The 19,679-nt window shown below is 43.4% G+C and overlaps 1 protein-coding gene across 6 annotated transcripts in view; it reads left to right on the top strand.

Annotated features, from left to right (window-relative positions):
• The window catches only part of inpp4b (inositol polyphosphate-4-phosphatase type II B), a 367,851-nt gene that overhangs the window by 142,222 nt on the left and 205,950 nt on the right, over positions 1–19,679 (top strand). For all 6 annotated transcript variants that reach the window (XM_072678528.1, XM_072678527.1, XM_072678526.1 and 3 more), the window contains one exon: positions 18,269–18,348. In XM_072678528.1, the coding sequence (XP_072534629.1) occupies positions 18,269–18,348 (80 nt within the window). The remainder of the gene's footprint in view (positions 1–18,268; positions 18,349–19,679) is intronic.

Below are 19,679 nucleotides of genomic sequence, written 5' to 3'. Positions count from 1 at the left end.
AGTCTTAGTCGAGTCTCTGCTGTCTGAGTCGAGTCTTAATTCTCTGTAGTCTGAGTCAAGTCTTAATTCTCTGTAGTGTGAGTCGAGTCTTAATTCTCTGCTGTCTGAGTCGAGCCTTAATTCTCTGTAGTGTGAGTCGAGCCTCAAGTCTCTAGAGTCTCAGTCGAGTCTTAATTCTCTGTAGTCTGAGTCTAGTCTTAATTCTCTGTGGTCTAAATCGAGTCTCTGCAGTCTCACAGTCTTAGTTGAGTCTCTGCTGTCTGAGTCTAGTCTAGAGCCTCAAGTCTCTGCATGTTAAGTCTCCATAGTCTGAGTCTAGTCTTAATTCTCTGTGGTCTACATCGAGTCTCAAGTCTCACAGTCTTAGTCGAGTCTCTGCTGTCTGAGTCGAGTCTTAATTCTCTGTAGTCTGAGTCGAGCCTCAAGTCTCTGCATGTTGAGTCTCCATAGTCTGAGTCTAGTCTTAATTCTCTGTAGTCTGAGTCGAGCCTCAAGTCTCTGCATGTTGAGTCTCCATAGTCTGAGTCTAGTCTTAATTATCTGTAGTCTGAGTCGAGCCTCAAGTGTCTGCAGTCTAAGTTGAGTCTCAAGTCTTGCAGTCTTAGTCGAGTGTCTGTTGTCTGAGTCGAGTCTTAATTCTCTGTAGTCTGAGTCAAGTCTTAATTCTCTGTAGTGTGAGTCGAGTCTTAATTCTCTGCTGTCTGAGTCAAGTCTTAATTCTCTGTAGTGTGAGTCGAGTCTTAATTCTCTGCTGTCTGAGTCGAGTCTTAATTCTCTGTAGTCTGAGTCAAGGCTCAAGTCTCTAGAGTCTCAGTCGAGTCTTAATTCTCTGTAGTCTGAGTCGAGCCTCAAGTCTCTGGAGTCTCAGTCGAGTCTTAATTCTCTGTAGTCTGAGTCTAGTCTTAAGTATCTGGAGTCTCAGTCAAGTCTTAATTCTCTGTAGTCTGAGTCTAGACTTAATTCTCTGTAGTGTGAGTTGAGTCTTGATTCTCTGGAGTCTCAGTTGAGTTTCAAGTCAAAGTGGAGTCAAGTCTCTGCAGTTTATGTCAAGTCTTTTGTCTCTGAGTCACATCTTAAGTCTCTAGGGTGTGAGTCAGGTCTGGAGTCTCTTTCAGGTGTGAGCTCAAATTGAATCTCACGTCTCTTGGGTACGAGTTTAGTCTACGAGTACGAGTTTAGTCTACTGTCTCTGGAGTTGGAGCAGCGCTGCAAGTCTTTTGGAGTCTTCTTCGAGTCTTCTGGAGTCCTGAGTCCTGAAAGTCGGCAGTAGAAGATTTTAGTATAGTTTTGTTTATAGCTGCAGCCAGCATGGCATTGTGCAAAAGTGAACTCCTACTAAAAACCTGTCAGCTTTAACACAACTTCAAAAAGGAGTCTTTCATTACAGACAATAAATCTGAAGGACAGAAGTGAAGAGCTAGACACAGTAAACGCAGTGTTTTAAAGAAGGGACGAAACAGTGTGAAAGACTTGGTTAGTCTGTAGTTTACACTGCGAGAATGCGAGCTCGCGTTATAGCGAAAGAGTTTGTAAAGAATGTGAATTGAAGGAATTTCTGCATTTAAACTTCATTCTGTTCCTCCGACTGAACGCTCTCCTGTAATGAAAGGTTCATTATTTGAAGCTGTATTAAACCTGACGCTGCTGGAATCTGCAGGAGAACAGCATTACAGTAATGACTGCTCATGACTGCTGCCAAACCGACAGGCGAAGTTACACGAATGAGGTTGGAAATTAAAGGTTTTATTGAATTATCACGTTCGCTTGGCAGTCCTTATTAAATCTGTTCTGTTTGTTTTTGTCTCTTAACTCTTAAGTTTTGAATACAAGTCGAGTCACAAGTCATTTAGGGATGCGTACGAGTCAAGTCATGAGTCATTTGAGAAGCAAACTATGTGTTGCATCATGTTAAGAGTGAGTCTGTACTAAGTCACTTGTCAATGAAGGGTAAGTCATAGTCGAGTCACAAGTCATTTGAGGGGAAGTCGATATTAAGTCATGAGTCAGTTAAGAGACAATCTGTAGGTCAGTTAAGAGTGAGTCGGAACTGAGTCACTTGTCAATGAAGGATAAGTCATAGTCGAGTCACAGGTCATTTGAGGGTAAGTCGATGTTAAGTCATGAGTCAGTTTAGAGACAGTCTACATGTCATTATGCAAGTCAGTTAAGAGTGAGTCTGAACTGAGTCACTTGTCAATGAAGGGCAAGTTATAGTCGAGTCACAAGTCATTTGAGGGGAAGTCGATGTTAGGTTGTGAGTCAGTTTAGAGACAATCTGCAATTTAGTTAAGAGTGAGTCTGAACTGAGTCACTTGTCAATGAAAGGCAAGTCATAGTCGAGTCACAAGTCATTTGAGGGTAAGTCGATGTTAAGTCGTGAGTCAGTTGTTCATGAAATGCAAGTCATCCAGTAGCTAGTCATTTGAGGGCAACTCAATGTTGATTTGCAAGTCAGTTAAGGTAAAGCCCAAATAAGAGTCTAGTTAGAGGTGAGTTAAGGATGAGACAGATTCGAGTCAGTTAAAGGCCAGTCCCAATTGAGTTGTTTGTCAGTTAAGTTGTGTCAGTTAATAAGGATGAGTCCATGTTAAGGCATGTATCGGTTAAAGATGAGTCAAAGTCAAGTTGTGAGACCAAGTTGAGTCACTGGTCAGTTAAGGGCCACTCAGAACTGAGTTGTGAGTCAGTTAAGGACAAATTCAAGGTGAGTCACTAGTCAGTCAAGCATAACATTGGAGTTTTAGTGGACTTAATGACTAGTCCAAATTCACAGGACAAGTTCAAATTGAGTTACAGATCAATTGAGGATGAGCCCAAGTTAAGTCATGTGTCAGTGAGTCAGTTAAAGACAAGTCTGAGTCCAGTTACAAGTTGAGTTTAATATTGAGTCATTGGTCAGTTATAGACCACTGAAAGATTGAATTGTGAGTCAGTAAAAGACAAATTTAAGTTACGTCCTGAGTCAGTTGAGAATAAGTCCAAGTTGACTTGCATGTCATTGAGTCAATCAAGTTGCCAGTCAGTTAAGGACAAGTCTGTGTCGAGTCACAACTTAAGGAACATCTGGTTTGTCACTGGGACATTGCCCTGAACTGACTCAGCCTAAACTGACCCACAGATGAGTCGAGTCACAAGTGAGTTCAGGGTCAAAGTGAGAATTCAGTCACCATGAGACTTGAGTGAGACTGAAGTCCAAGTTGCTAAATCAATAAAGCAACGCCAGGAGAACATTTGTTACTATAATCTGATAACGGCCTTCAAGACTACATGCAGCCTTGCCATGGTGTGTGTGTGTGTGTGTGTGTGTGTGTGTGTGTGTGTGTGTGTGTGTGTGTGGTGGGGTTGGGGGCGGGGGCGGGGATATTTATGTGTATGAGTGCTTCTCTATATGTCTCAAGAGGTTTTGTGGTTATGGTTGATTTTCTCCCTCTCTTTTTCTGACCCTGACATATGTGAGAGAGAGAGAGAGAGAGAGAGAGAGAGAGAGAGAGGAGAGAGAGAGGAGAGAGAGGAGAGAAGAGAGGAGAAGAGAGGGAGCGAGAGAGAGAAAGACAAGATAGAGAGGGAGAGAGAAGATGAGAGAGAGAGAGAGAAGGAGAGAGAGAAAAGAGAGAGAGAGAGGAGAAGAGAGGGAGTGAGAGAGAGAGAGAAAGACATAGAAGGTAAGAGAGAGAGAGAGAGAGAGAGAGAGAGGTTGAGAAAGGGAAGGAGTGTAGCCAGACGCTCGTAATCAATCCTCCTGCATGAGGGGAAGGGCTCATTTGTCTTCCCTCGTTTTTCTGCCTTTCTTTCCTCTTTCTTCTCTCAGCTGTTTTGTTAGTGTGAGTGTGTGTGTGAGTGTGTGTGTGAGTGTGTGTGAGTGTGTGTGTGAGAGAGAGTGTGTGTGTTGGAGGGGTGTGATTGTGCCTTTCTCTAGAGTTTCATCATTCGGGGGTTTAACAGTGAGAAGCTGTGAAAAAACAGGATGAAATGAGCGGGTCCTAGTGGCTACTGTAACAAACACACACTGGAGTGTGTATGTGTGTGTGGGTGTGAATAGTGTTAATGTGTGTGTGTGTATTAACAGTTTTTGTTGTTTTGAAAGTGAAAGTCAAGTATCTCTCCTGTTGGCAGCTCTTGTAATTGCAGTAATTATCTTTGGTTGTGTGTGTGTGTGTGTGTGTGTGTGTGTGTGTGTGTGTGTCTGAAGTAAACCACCTGCTTTTCTTCTCTCCTGGCTTGGGGTGTCAAAGCTATGTAAGCTGAAGTGTGAACAAATGAGCTCTGCAAGGGTCCCAGGCTGAAACCCACCAAAGGAAGTGTTGGCCTCATACAGTAGCAGTGTAGTGCTTTAAACGGGCCGGATGTGGGCGGGGCCTAAAGCGATAGGTTTAATGTTTACAGGTCCTTTCAGCAACACTTTACAAAGCCTGTGTGATTTTTCTGGGAGGAACTTACACTGAGCGTTCCAGTTAACTTCAGTTTTAAAGGTATTTATTTATTTAATGGAGACCCCCAGCAGAGACCTGCTTCCCTGTGCTCAGCAGGAGGTTGTTGAGGGCTGGATGAAGCAGCGGGGAGGGCGTTTTACATAAATGTTGAACAGAAATCATATTTCATTCAGTAAATAAGGGAATAAAAGCAGATGTGTCTGAACTGTGTTTTGTGTTTTGGGCTCAGTTTGTTCAGAGATATGGTTCTGTGTTGGAGCTCAGTGAAGCTGACAGCCAGTTGAGTCAAGTCACGATTCATTTATGGGAGAGTCGGAGTTAAAAGTTAAAAGCCAGTCTAAGTTGTATCCCAAGTTATTTTAGAGCCAGTCTGAACAGAGTCGCGAGTCACTCAAGGGCAAGTCAGAGTTCAGTCACAGGTCGTTTAAGGGTGATTCCATGTCGAGGTTGATGTTAGGAGTCATTAGTCAGTTCAGGGCGTGTGCTTATTAACTTAAGTCTTCCAAATCGACTTGTAAGTCAGTTAAGGAAGTTTTCTTACTGACTTGAGTTAGTTAAGGATATGTCATTATTGACTGGAGTCAGTTAAGGATGTGTCCAAATTGACTTTTGAGTCAGTTAAAGATGTGTCCTTACAGACTTGAGTCAATTGAGGATGTGTCCAAATTGACTTTTGAGTCAGTTAAAGATGTGTCCTTACAGACTTGAGTCAGTTAAGGATGTGTCCAAATTGACTTTTGAGTCAGTTAAAAATGTATGCTTAAAGACTTGAGTCAGTTAAGAATGTTTCCAAATTGACTTTTGAGTCAGTTAAAGATGTGTCCTTACAGACTTGAGTCAGTTAAGGATGTGTCCAAATTGACTTTTGAGTTAGTTAAAGATGTATGCTTAAAGACTTGAGTCAGTTAAGGATGTTTCCAAATTGACTTTTGAGTCAGTTAAAGATGTGTCCTTACAGACTTGAGTCAGTTAAGGATGTGTCCAAATTGACTTTTGAGTTGGTTAAAGATGTATGCTTAAAGACTTGAGTCAGTTAAGGATGTGTCCAAATTGACTTTTGAGTCAGTTAAAGATGTGTCCTTACAGACTTGAGTCAGTTAAGGATGTGTCCAAATTGACTTTTGAGTTAGTTAAAGATGTATGCTTAAAGACTTGAGTCAGTTAAGGATGTTTCCAAATTGACTTTTGAGTCAGTTAAAGATGTGTCCTTACAGACTTGAGTCAGTTAAGGATGTGTCCAAATTGACTTTTGAGTCAGTTAAAGATGTGTCCTTACAGACTTGAGTCAGTTAAGGATGTGTCCAAATTGACTTTTGAGTTAGTTAAAGATGTGTCCTTACAGACTTGAGTCAGTTAAAGATGTCTCCTTAAAGATCTGAGTCAGTTAAAGATGTGTCCAAATTGACTTGTGAGTCAGGTAAGGATGTGTCCTCACAGCCTTGAGTCAGTTAAGGATGTTTCCAAATTGACTTTTAAGTCAGTTAAAGATATGTCCTTATTGACTTTTGAGTCAGGTAATGTTGCGTCCATGTCGATGTTGTAAGTTCAGTCCAAGTCGAGTCACTAGTCGGATAAGGACCACTCAAAGCTGAGTCATGAAGAACAAGCCTAGGTTGTGATTCCATTGAGTTTCTACTCAACTCGTTAAGTCTGAGTAGAGTCATGAGTCAGTTAATAAGAATGAATCCGAGTTGCATCATGTATAAATTAAAGATGAGTCTGAATCAAGTCATCATCATCAAATCATGTCAGTTTAGGACGAGCCCAAGTTGAGTCACTTGTCAGTTCAGCGCCAATCATACCGTTTTACTGCTTTCGGCCAGCTGCGTCCAAAAACTTTACTAAAAAAACATCCTCTCCTAGATTCTGTCGACCTTGTAGCCATGTGGATCCATAGGCTAGTCAGCTCTGACAGTTAATTCACTTTAAACTTCCAGCCAATGGTAAAGAGACCTATTCCTGCAGTGTAATCTGCTCTTCTCCTTTTAGAATATTAAATCAATCCGCTGTTGTTGCATAGTACATAGTACATCTGCAAAGTACATGATCTTACAAAGCTGTAAAACTGCAGATTTGTATTTTGTTTGTGTCACAAACAAACAAAGTCTTTTGCAGAATGTTTCTATAGCAATGTAAATGTTTGTGCACAGTGCATCCAACAATAAGAGCAGCATGCAGCTACTTTCATACAGTGATACAGTGAAACACTGTAGCCGACAGAAAGCTCCAGTTCCATATTTCAATGTCTAGAAAGTATTAACACATAATTGTAGACACCCCAGAGAGCCCGTTACAGAAAGAGACAAAAACTGTGAAAGAAGTGAAGGAACTGATGGACAGCTCAAAATCACTGTGCATCCAACAATTAGAACAGCAGGGAGCTTCTTTTATACAGTGATAGAAAATCAGTCCACAGAAATCTTAGATTCTATTATTATGGACTATGAACAACTCTGGTGCAGATTTGAACAAACTCACAGGCAGAAAGACAAAGACCCTAAATATAGCCCAGGCATGGAGTTAAAAAATAATTTAAAATACACCAAAAGGATGAAAATGTTCCTGTAGGCACCCTGGAGAGCCCGTCACAGAGGAAGTAAGAGAAACAGAATTAATGGAAGAAGTGAAGGAGCTGCTGGACGGCTCAGTATTACAGTGCACCCAACAACAAGGACAGCATGCTTCTTTTATACAGTGACAGAAACACGGAAGCTCACAGGAAGCTCCAATTGCACAGCCTGATCCATTTCACTATGAACTACTCTGGGGTCAGATTTCTAGACAGCTAAAGGGTAGAAAAACAAAGACCCTAAATATCAAGTCAAGTCAAGTCAAGTGGGTTTATTGTCATTTCAACTACATACAGAGTACACAGTGAAACGAAACAACGTTCCTCCAGGACCATGGTGCAACATAGACAGTGCATACAGAACACAAGTGCAACACAAACAAACAAGTGCGGACAGACAACACAACACAGTACAGACAGAGAATAATAAATAATGACGGTAGTGTGCAAGTTGTGCAATGTGCAATAAATAGAGTCCAGTGAGGTAGTAAAGTTATTAGTGCAAATGCTTGTGCAAAAAATGCTTCCCATGTTATCTGGGGTAAATGGTTGGAAAGAGAGAGAGAGGGAGAGAGAGAGAGGGAGAGAGAGAGAGAGAGAGCATGTACCAGAAAGATATCAGTTCAGAAGTTGAGTTGTGTTGAGGAGTCTGATGGCTTGGGGGAAGAAGCTGTTGCAGAGTCTGGTCGTGTTGGACCGGATGCTGCGGTACCTTCTTCCTGATGGCAGGAGGGAGAACAGTCTGTGTGAAGGGTGGGTGGAGTCATCCACAATGCTGGTTGCTTTGCGGATGCAGCGGGTGGTGTAAATAGCCTAGGCATGGAGTTAATAAATAGTTAATAAATATTTAAAAATACACCAAAAGGATGAAAATGTTCCTGTAGGCACCCTGGAGTAAGAGAAACAGAATTAATGGAAGAAGTGAAGGAGCTGCTGGACGGCTCAGTATTACAGTGCACCCAACAACAAGGACAGCATGCTTCTTTTATGCAGTGACAGAAACACGGAAGCTCACAGAAAGCTTCTAAATAGCAGTTTTCTAAACAGCTAAAGTGCCTGAATGTAGCCCTGGAGTTTCAAATATTTTAAAATACTGTGACCCGAGGAAAGCTGGTTCAAATCACAGGTCATGCTGCCTGCCATCAGCAGCCGGAGCCGGAGAGAGCACGAGTGGCCTTGCTCTTTCCAGATGAGTAGATGTCTCTCTCATATTACTCCAGTGTGATGCTGGAGCGCTTGCTAGACAATGTATAAGAGCTGGGTACCTGTCTTTCCTCACTTCACTCCGAGTGCCTTGGTTGCCTGGTGAGGTTGCATCAAGACAGTTCAAAAAGAGGCAGCAGGTGGGTGTTCATGGGGTCAGTCCTCACCCTCCCAGTGTTGGGAGCATTACACACAAAGGGGGGTGAGTACCTATAAGTGGATTGTGGGTTGGGTAATTGGCTAAATCTAAAATCTAAAAGTTTTTTATTTAAAGAATGAAAATGTAAGTGCCTGTCACATAGAAAGAAAGAGAAACAGAAGTAGTGAAAGAAGTGAAGGAAGTGATGGAGGGGTTTTGTGGTGGTTTTTGAGGTCAAACAGGAACAGGATGCCCTTTTTATCTCACAATGCTGTGCCAGTTCCTCACAGTGCACTGAGAGAAAGAGCGAAAGAAGACTGCGAGAGAAAGAGAAAGTCCCTGCGAGGGCTGCTGCCCTTTGTACACACCTACTATTTACACAGAGCAGGGTGCAGTGTGTGTGTAAGGGACGCTCCGCCGTGTGACTCACAGGCACAGGCTTCATAAGCTGACGGAAAGTATTGTAATTAGTGTAAAAGGTACACCTCCGAGCATCCCATCAAGGTCGAAATTATAAGTCTGACAGTCGGAACCAATCTTGATACCCAGGTTTCTGACCTGTGACTGACCTTCACTCTTTCATTTATCCCTGTGGGTTGCCGGAATTAGCCACAGATTAAGCCCCCAGACGTTTTCTGACAATTGCAACCACATTCATTTCTGTATGTTGCATACAATCATCAGCCTTGTGCTGTCAAAATACCTCTGACCTGTCAAAGCATGGACATCACAAGACCTGAGCTAGTGTCCTGTAGTATCTGGCACCAGATCAACAAGTCGTTAGCAGCAGATCCTTTATGGCCTGTAAATTGCGAGGTTGGGCCCCCGTGAGCATCAGTGAGTTTTGGGTGCCCATGACCGTTTCGCCGGTTTAATGGTTGTCCTTTATTAGAGCACTTTTGGAAAATACTGACCACTGCATGCCAGGAACAACCCACTTCCGTCACATCACCTTCAAGAACTGATTGCTCACTTGCTGCCTATTGCCCTATTGTACATCTTTCTTGTATTTTATAAAATGTATGGAGCTTTATGGTCCAGAAATATAATTCAAGGCCATAGTCGCAGTATATATGGGGGGGGGGCACATCCATGCCCAACATAGGCCAACAAGCCCCTCCTTCCTCCAATATACGAATGTTAATATATACTACTATATATATATATATATATATATAGTAGTATTCCATTTGTTAGCTTGCGAGTAGTGCAAGTTTAACATCCATCAGTGTTCTCGTCCGTTGTTAACGGGTCACTTATTATTCTAACACTGTACCACAATACCAGTAATTCACTTAAGATAGCTAGCGTCTCTGACTTGAATGAAAAGGTCATGGTAATGGCAGTAATGGCAATGGCATTTTGCGCTGGGGCTGTGATTGTGGAAATAAATAATATTGTACTAAAGGCGATGTGTGAGTCTGAAGAACCTTTAAACATTTAAAGAAGTCAACTCAATGGTTGATGATCAATTTAGATGTTATTTACACTCACAGCCTCGTTACACAAATGGTCTTCATGGAACCAGAAGTGGTTCTTCAGTGGCATTACGCATTTTTACTCATTTTTAGAAATACATTATATAAACGATTGCTGCTGAGGCAAACCCATGACTCTAAAACTTTGCAGGACAAGGATTCCTGATTTTCACAATTAATGTAATAAGAACCTTAATAAGACAAAAGTCCAGTCCAGCCGTTCTGTATGGAAGGACATCAGATTTGACATGTTTTAAATTCAAAATGTATTTATATGGCACCTTTCACAACAAATCACAAAGCGCTTTACAGAGACCCAGGTCCACGCCTCTTATGAGCAAGTACCACAATGGAGGTGGTAGCGGAAGTGGCAGGGAAAAACTCCCTCATACTAAGAGGAAGAAACCTTGATAGAAACCAAGACTCTGGAACCCTGGAATCTGCTTTAGGTCGATCCGCACAGCACAAACAAACAAATAACATTACACAAAGAGCTTGACGGATAGATAATGGGAGGCTACAGCTGTGAGTAGGTGCTGGACATATGCTCAGTGTTCAGTAAATGTTGTGTTCTTGTCCTTAACTTTCTGTTCTAAACTTTTTGCTCTTGGTTTTGTCAAACCTACATCTGCCCCAATATCTCGTCTTCATGCAAATACGCATTTATATAATAGACTAGGTTCGGTTCTAAAATCTCATTGACTGAGCCACTTTTAAAGCTGTCGTGTAGTCGATACACTCATGTGACCACACACATTAGTTCAGTTCTATTTAAATTATTTCGTAAGAGAGTTGTGCCTGGCTGAGCACCACTCAGCAACTCAGCTGTACATCATCTGTAGAAAGGTGTGGGGAATCAACAGGCAGTAACTCTGCAGATGAGACAGGTCATGAATACTGTGGTATTTTTTATCATCATAGTCATTTTTTGACTGTTTTTATAAATCCATGACTTTGATTCATGTCTTCACTGGATTTGACTCATAGAAAAAAGTAAAAAATGATTGTTTTAAAGATATAATTGGTGAAAAGTTTGCTGTGTTTGAAGCTGATATTCCACCTTAAAACAGCGCTGCTGTTCCATTCTGGTGCCCACAGCTTCTGTGCTATTTAAGGTGGAACGGAAAATTCCAGTAAGAAGTTAAGAAAATAACACCAGCCTCTTGAAGGAAGCCATGTTTGATTACAGTCTCAGGAATCAGCACTGAATTTTATGTTACACTGAGGTTATGTGACGGGGTGGTTAAATTATCAGAGGCTGTTTTAGCACATAATGAGGGACACTCATCACTTGAGTGAATCTTGAGCAGAAAGCTTAACTAGCATTTTAGAGACTCTTCTTTGTCTTTTAAACAAGCACACAGAGCTTAAACGAGCAAGTGTGTGAGCGGTATGACTGACAAACTTATGATGATTAACCCCTTAGCACAGCAGAGCTTATTACATACTAAGGAGTATTATCCAGTAACTACAGGGACTTCTGTGACAAACTGGTGGTGTTATTTTCTTGTCTTTTAGCTCGCTGGCTGTTTAAGGGGTTAACTCAGGTGTTGCTTGTTACGGCGGTGTTGTAGAGACACGCTGTGATGGGGGAGGCAGGTAAGATGAACTACTGGAATTAAAGCTGATTGCAAGGACACTTTGAAGCTGAACGCTCCAATCCTGCTGGTGGGACTGTACCAACCAGGGACCAGCCATGGTAAATCCCAGTGGTGGGACTGTACTTGCCAAAGGGTTCATGTAAAAATTAATTAAAATGGCAGTGAGCAGTTTTGTCAAACTGCATTTCACAACAATAACCTATCAAATTCATATCATAATTACATATATCCTCTCCCGTACCCAATACGAATGTAAATCTTCTGAAAGTTAGACCCTGTATGAGCTACAAGTGAGAAATAATTGGTATTAAATTGATGGATGGATGGATGGATGGATGGATCCCAGAAGGAAAGTCAGGTAATAACAGCAGCACATAACTACAAGTACAATGAACAGCAAACACGAGTAAAACAAAAATGGAGAGCAAAGTAGCCTCCCAACTATATACAGATAAAGGTGCAGTAAGTAATGTGCATAAATATTATGCAGATGACCGTGCAGTGTGTATTGTCATAGCAATAATACATTACTGAATATCCAGTATAATATTACTACTACTATACTAATATAACTAATATAAACTACCAACTGAGTGACTGTGCTCTGTAAACAGTTATTCAGTAATGCAGAAGTAATGTAATATGCATTATGAAATGCATATACCAAGACAGCTAAGTGACATGGCAGTGTAAACAGTAAACTCAGTAATACAATAAAACAGTTAACATATGAGCAGATATGTAAATACATGTGCAACATGAGGTGCATGTTTATCTGAGGTGCATCTGAGCAGCATCAGACGGGTTAGACTGCTGTCCACCAGGAGGGACAAAAGACCAAAAGACCAACAGATTCTCCAGTTAATCTTAAAGTTTAAGTAAAAATGTCTTGTTTTATTTGGTTGAAATAAGTAATTTTTCCAGCAGTAACCATTGCAGTTCCAGACCTGGCTGGTGCGCCCCCTAGTGGTCTGCTGTGAGGATTTTACCACCTAGGTAGCAGCGGGTGGCGACCAGTGCTCAAAGTGGTACTAGTGCGTACCCACAGAGCTCATTGGTCTGTCTTTCTGCTGGCCAATCGTCTGCTTGTTGGAGGAGCACACCAGTCCAACCAACACATATGTTCTAATGATGTCCGTGTGATTCAGAGAACATGTTCAAATAGAACCGAGTTCACCAAAAACTGCAGAGTGAACAGACTTGTCATAAGGACTGTTGTACCGTTCAACTCCGAGCACTTTCAGCGACCATCTGGCTGCCATGGCAATGTTAGAAGCAGCAAAACCATCTGATTGGTTGCTTTCTACTCTGCTCGCCCCTTGCTAAACCCCACCTCCGCAAACTTGTTATTAACCCCCTAACGTGCATTTTTCAGAGGTGCTGAGAGGGTGGGAGACCCGCTGACATTGTGGGTGGATATTTATTTGTATAATTTCACCCTTTCAAGTGGAACTGAAGGGGAACAGCTGCTGATCCTCAGCTTACCAGTCACGACTCGCAATACAGCGGCGGCATACCCACACTACGCTATCTTAAATACACAAGCTGAAGTGGACGTCCAGCCAGAACATAAACCTAAATCATTTACTTTTCAGACGCCTTAGAAGAGCGGGCTGAGAGTGGCGGGATGGTTCCTGGTGGAGAAAAAGGGAAAAGGAAAAAAGGCTTTAGAGAAAGGCTTTTAGAAGTAGAGGAAGAAAGCAGTGAGTCTCTCTGAGAGGAGCAGTGAGGGTGATCACTCATCACTGTAGTGCTGGGGTGTATCTCCTCACACTGAAAAATGCTGATATTCAGTTCCTGCAGTTAATCCAGTTCTACAGTGTTCTCCCAGCCCAGATTCACTGTTCTACAATGTTCTTTACACTGTTCTAGGACATTACCACCTGATTCACACGGTTCTTAAATGTTCTTCACTTTGTTCTACAATGTTCTTTACCCTGGTCTGAATTGTCAGAGCTGGGGATCCGACACTTATCTCCCAGTGCATTGGCTGTCTAGTGATGCTGCACTGGTGGCAGTTTGAAAAGAGGTGGGATCATGCTTGTCCTCACCCTCCTAGTGTTGGGAGCATTGCAAGTGACAGGGGGAGTCCTAATGAGTAGGTGGGTTAATTAGGTAAAAGGACCAATAAGACCATGCAGGTCGATCAGCATGACCACGCTGAACGACCAGCATGACCAAAATCAAATGCAACACACACTCTGCTGGTCAAGAGCTGATCAACCAGCTAGTTGACCAGCATGTGGTATGTTTACGACTGTGTTCTCCAGGACTTCAGGCAGATGTTTAGTTAAGTGTAAGTTTAGAGGGAGCTGAAGGAGGAGAGTTGTGTGAATGGGGAGTGAGTGAGGGGGCAGGAGGAGGTGAGTTGTGTGAACTGGGACTGGGTGATGGGGCAGGAGGAGGTGAGTTGTGTGAACTGGGACTGGGTGAGGGGGCAGAAGGAGGTGAGTTGTGTGAATGGGGAGTGAGTGAGGGGGCAGGAGGAGGTGAGTTGTGTGAATGGGTAGTGAGAGAGGGGGCAGGAGGAGGTGAGTTGTGTGAACTGGGACTGGGTGATGGGGCAGGAGGAGGTGAGTTGTGTGAACTGGGACTGGGTGAGGGGGCAGGAGGAGGTGAGTTGTGTGAATGGGGAGTGAGTGAGGGGGCCGGAGGAGGTGAGTTGTGTGAATGGGGAGTGAGTGAGAGGGCAGGAGGAGGTGAGTTGTGTGAATGGGGAGTGAGTGAGGGGGCAGGAGGAGGTGAGTTGTGTAAACGGGCAGTGAGTGAGGGGGCAGGAGGAGGTGAGTTGTGTGAATGTGGAGTGAGTGAGGGGGCAGGAGGAGGTGAGTTGTGTGAATGGGGAGTGAGTGAGGGGGCAGGAGGAGGTGAGTTGTGTGAATGGGGAGTGAGTGAGGGGGCAGGAGGAGGTGAGTTGTGTGAATGGGGAGTGAGTGAGGGGGCAGGAGGAGGTGAGTTGTGTGAACGGGGAGTGAGTGAGGGGGCCAGAGGAGGTGAGTTGTGTGAACGGGGAGTGAGTGAGGGGGCCGGAGGAGGTGAGTTGTGTGAACGGGGAGTGAGTGAGGGGGCCGGAGGAGGTGAGTTGTGTGAACGGGGAGTGAGTGAGGGGGCAGGAGGAGGTGAGTTGTGTGAATGGGGAGTGAGTGAGGGGGCAGGAGGAGGTGAGTTGTGTGAATGGGGAGTGAGTGAGGGGGCAGGAGGAGGTGAGTTGTGTGAATGGGGAGTGAGTGAGAGGGCAGGAGGAGGTGAGTTGTGTGAATGGGGAGTGAGTGAGGGGGCAGGAGGAGGTGAGTTGTGTGAATGGGGAGTGAGTGAGGGGGCAGGAGGAGGTGAGTTGTGTGAATGGGGAGTGAGTGAGGGGGCAGGACGAGGTGAGTTGTGTGAATGGGGAGTGAGTGAGGGGGCAGGACGAGGTGAGTTGTGTGAATGGGGAGTGAGTGAGGGGGCAGGACGAGGTGAGTTGTGTGAATGGGGAGTGAGTGAGGGGGCAGGAGGAGGTGAGTGATGGGACAGAGTTGTAACTAAAGAACTGAGAGGTGTAATTAATTTGGGAGGATAAACCAGGAGGGCCTTTCTTCTATTATTTATTTTTCATGCTGAGTGTGTGTGTGTATGTGTGTGTGTGTGTAAGATAATTAGCTTCTCAAACTGACATGAGTTTGTCCTTGCCCCTATGGACTACCCCTGTGCGTCTCTCTCCTCACTTTCTCTCTCTCTCTCTCTCTCTCTCTCTCTCTCTCTCTCTCTCTCTCTCTCTCTCTCTCTTTCTCTCTCCTCTCTCTCTCTCTCTCTCTCTCTCTCTCTCTCTCTCTCTCTGCTACTGTTCACTCTTTATCTCTCTCTATCTTCTTCTCGTCTTCTGTCTGTTTCTATAGTGCACTCCTTTACCCTGTGCTATTTCTATCGTCCTGTGTGTGTGTGTGTGTGACAGAGAGAGAGAGAGTGTGTGTTTGTTATTGATGTTCCTAGCTTGATCTTCTCTCACCATGACCTACTTTGTGTGCTCTGACACGCCTTAGCGCACACACACATACACACACCAGCTGCCAGGTGTCGTATGTGTGTGTGTGTGTGTGTAGTGATTACTCTGTGGGCTTTGCGTAAGGGGACGCTGCCTTTGTAAACGAGATTTTGTAGCAGTGACAGGTGAGAGAGAGAGGGAGAGAGAAAGACAGGGAGAGAGGGACAGAGAGAGAGAGAGAGAGAGAGGAGGTAGGGACTCAAACAGTAATCCATGTTCGTCCTGGATGATTGTCCTGCCAAATTTTGTCACCCAGGTGGACCCTGATTAACTCACACTCCACTGGCTGATTACTGTTGTGCCGTCTTCAGCCTGAATGAGGCCAGAGCTGCTTTATGGGTCACTGGTCAGCTTTGCGTCGTCCAGCCTGGTCGCCCTGCTTCTCTCTTGTGCTGCTGCGATGCTGAATCAGTGTATTATAAAGATTCATGTATCTTACTGATACCTGTGCCACACTCTAAAAGCGGAAACCTCTTCCCATATCATATATCAGGACATACTCTATATGTCCAAATATTTGTAGACACCCCTTCTAATAAATGCATTCAGCTACTTTTAGTTAAACCCATTGCTGACACAGATGTGCAAATGCACACATACACACACAGCATGTCTAGTACCTGTAGAGAAGTACTGCCAGACTCGTAGAGCAGATGAACATGAACCTATTGGCACCATGCTGCCTAATGCCAGGCGTGGGCTAGGGGTGTATATATAGCCCCTCAGCATTGAGCTGTGGAGTAGTGTAACTGTGTGCTCTGGAATGATGGTGCTCCATCCAATACCTCTGGGATGAGTTGGGGACGAGGTGGGATGGTGATCATCATCCAACATCCTGACCTCACTAATGCTCTCATTGCTAATTGGACAGTATGGTCTTCCCTGGACAATAAAGACAGTTACTCCATCCGTACAAGATAAACCTTTAATACCCTTGGGTATGTATGAATTAACAGGTGTCCCAATAGTTTTGTCCATATGGTGTATTTGGCTTAGATATAGGATTATTTTTTGTCAATATGGCAGTTTTATAGCAGTCACTAGGGTGGTTGTTAAGGTGTTGTCAGGTTGTTGCTAGGTGGTTGTTGAGTAATTGCTAGGGTGTTAGCAGTTAGTTACAATGGTATTCCAAGTCATTACTAAGGTGTTGCTTTATGGTTTCTATGGTAAGCTCTATCTACAGATTATATTACCGCTGTTGTGCAAAAAAACTTTTTTTGCCATTTTACAGCTTTTGATATAAGGGAAATCTGACCAATAGGAATGCTCAACGAATGACTTGGAATCAAATCTTTTTACATTGACTTTCATTGAAGTAGGTTTTTTCCTTCTTCTGTAAATTTGCTATTTTGGAGATTTTATTGTGAGTGACAATATATTTATATATTATATATTTTAAATTATATATGAGCGACAATATATTTATATATATATATGTCTTCCAAGCTGCACAGTGTGTTTAAGACTAACACCTTTCAGCTAAGCACACATGCTGCTGTACTGTAGCTTGACTGGCTGCATGTGCTGCAGCACGTCTTACAAGCTCTCTAAGCTCAAAGGCCTCATGTTGAGCAGTGATGACAGAGTTTAGCTTCTATTATTAACAGCATTGACACACTCTGGAAGCAGAAACCCCATCCCATGTTTAATCTTACATGTATGCAGCTCTTTAGCTCCCACGCTCCAACCCGGAGAACATGAGGCTTTTACAGCCAGTGTTGAAATATGTAGCATACTACAGACTGGCTAATGACTGACACTGTTTTATCACATACTAAGTGTCGGGTTAGATCTGGAGATGTCTTCATGGGCTTGTATGATCATTATGATCATATCCAGCCCTTGAAAGACGTTCTTGCTGATGATGACAGAAGCTATTGATCATTTCCCACTCGGAGCTCAACGGAAGAAGCAGAGGAGTTCTGTAGAAACGGAAGATTCTAATCCTTCAATCTATGCGACATTTGTGTAAACGGAGGAGGGGATATTGAACTTGACAAATGCTGTTTCTGTGGAAAAATGCAACAAGTGACTGTGCAGCTGAAGCAGGTGCTGATTGCCAGGACATACTTCTTGGTTGCTGTGGGGTTGCTAGGTGGTTGCTATGGTATGTACAGTCTTGTTCTGTGTAAGGAAAATTATACTTCACATTAAAGAAAGTTAGACAATACGGTGCCTGTAATGTAACTATATAACCCTGCCGTAACATGAATACCCATGCCTAATATTGTATAGGTCAAAACAGCGCTGACCCATCTAAGGCATAGACTCCACAAGACCTCTGAAGGCGTCCTGTGGTATTTGGCACCAAGATGTTAGCAAGTTAGCAAATCCTGTAAGTTGTGAGGTGGGGCCTCCATTATTCACATCACTGAGCTTTAGATGCCCATGACCCTGTCACTGGTTAATTGGTTGTCCTCCCATGGACTACTTTTAACCACTGCATACCAGGAACACCCCACAAGACCTGTCTGATGTTTTGGAGATGTTCTGACCCACTCGTCTAGCCATCACAGTTTAATTCTTTTGGCTCAGATTGTTACTCTTGTCCGTTTTTACTGCTTTTAACACCTCATCACCTTCCAGAACTGACTGTTCACTTGCTCACCTTTTAGTGGTTGTAATGTTATGGCTGATTCATGAATTTTACTTCTGTCAGCTCAATAAATTGCCCACTTGACTGTGGACTGTGGATGTCACTCAGTCGGGTTCCACGTCTTTTTAACCCTGTGTAGCACCTTTATTGTTGAGAGTGTATGACAGTAATAACTCGTCCATCAATGCTAAAAGTTTTAAGCTTGTTTTTTCTGTTTCTTATTTTCCACAGAGCAGTTTCCTGGGTAGCGCTAGCTTCTCTGTAGCTGATCTCCTCAAGTCCAAGGACCAGCAGCTGTCTCTCAGCCTGAGGTGAGTGGGACTTGAAGTTCTTCAGCTTGGTCAGATGTCAGCATGTTTGATGCTTCATTGCGAGAGGGGAGCTCTTGAACATACACCAATTTCAGAAGAGCCTGAGGACATCACGTCCTGCCTAAAGGGACTATCGTGACAAATGAGAACCCATACGTCCTGCAATTGTGAACGACACACAGCTCAAACACTCAAACACGGTGAAGCCAGTAAAGCTAGTGTGCCCTCCTAGAGTCCTCCTGAGTCCATGAAATGGGCTTTAGTACATTCGCCCCTAACTGTTGTACACAGGTCTGTTTGGGGAAGTTTACTTGGATCTTGGAGCTTTTCTTGCTGAGACTTCACCCCACATCAGGCCGGGCTTGTGTTCCTCTTTCATCATTTACACGCCTTCGTTTTGTGTGCTTTGGAGTTGTACAGTATGAGATCCCTGAAGGCAGCATCTGTCAGAAAACTCCTCTGATCAAACCCGGCAGAGATGACTCTGGTTCCTTTAGAGAGCGGAGCTAGCAGGGCTGCTGTTGGTGGAGCTCTGTGTTTGCATTATTTTCAATTATTTTTCTGTTATTTGTCCACTGTAGTTAAGTGTGGGTGTTATGGCAAGTACTACTTACTTTCACAGTACTTTTAAACAGTGCCGGAAGTCCTGGTCCTGGAATGCCATGGCCCTGTACGTTCCCCTGCTTCCAACACACCTGATCCAACCAATGTTCTAATTAACCAGCCCTTCCTAAATGTGTCAGAGCAGTTTTTAGCTTTACAATAATAAAAAAAGTATTGTAAATAAAGCAAATAACATGGAGGAACTTCAAGAGATGGAGGAACGGTGAAGGTTTGGGGTGAAGAGGGACAATTTGAGCTGGACTCTAAAAGCCGACAAGAATGAGCAGATAATTGGAGAGATATATAAAGTCTATTTTAAACTTGGGATGATTTGCCAATTAAAAAATAAAAAAAAATATCTGCACTCAAAAGTAGCCAGTTTATAGGCTGGAACCACCAACAGACCAGTACTGGAAGATGTCAGCAAGCAGACAAGAGTGTAGACTAGACGCAAGCCAGTGTTTTTCTTGACATGGACCATCAGCAGGACAAAATAGGCCCTATGATACTTGTAAATGAAGCTTTTTGGTTTCACTGTTGCCACTCTCCCGTGCAATGAGGATGCAGTGTTATTGGTTATTGTTCTGGTTGGCAGGCTCCAGTGATGTTCATCCGGCAGCAGTTAGGGATGCATCTGGCTGCATTTTATGGGTTCAGATTTCAGTGATAACAGCTGGGTTTTTTCAAGCAGTGAACATGAACATGAAATGTGAATATGTGAACCATTG

This window comes from Salminus brasiliensis, chromosome 4, assembly GCF_030463535.1.
Source record: "Salminus brasiliensis chromosome 4, fSalBra1.hap2, whole genome shotgun sequence".
NCBI classification, from domain to species: Eukaryota; Metazoa; Chordata; class Actinopteri; order Characiformes; family Bryconidae; genus Salminus; species Salminus brasiliensis.
The sequence above is the reverse complement of the archived record's forward strand: the minus strand, read 5'-3'. Positions and strand labels throughout refer to the sequence as shown.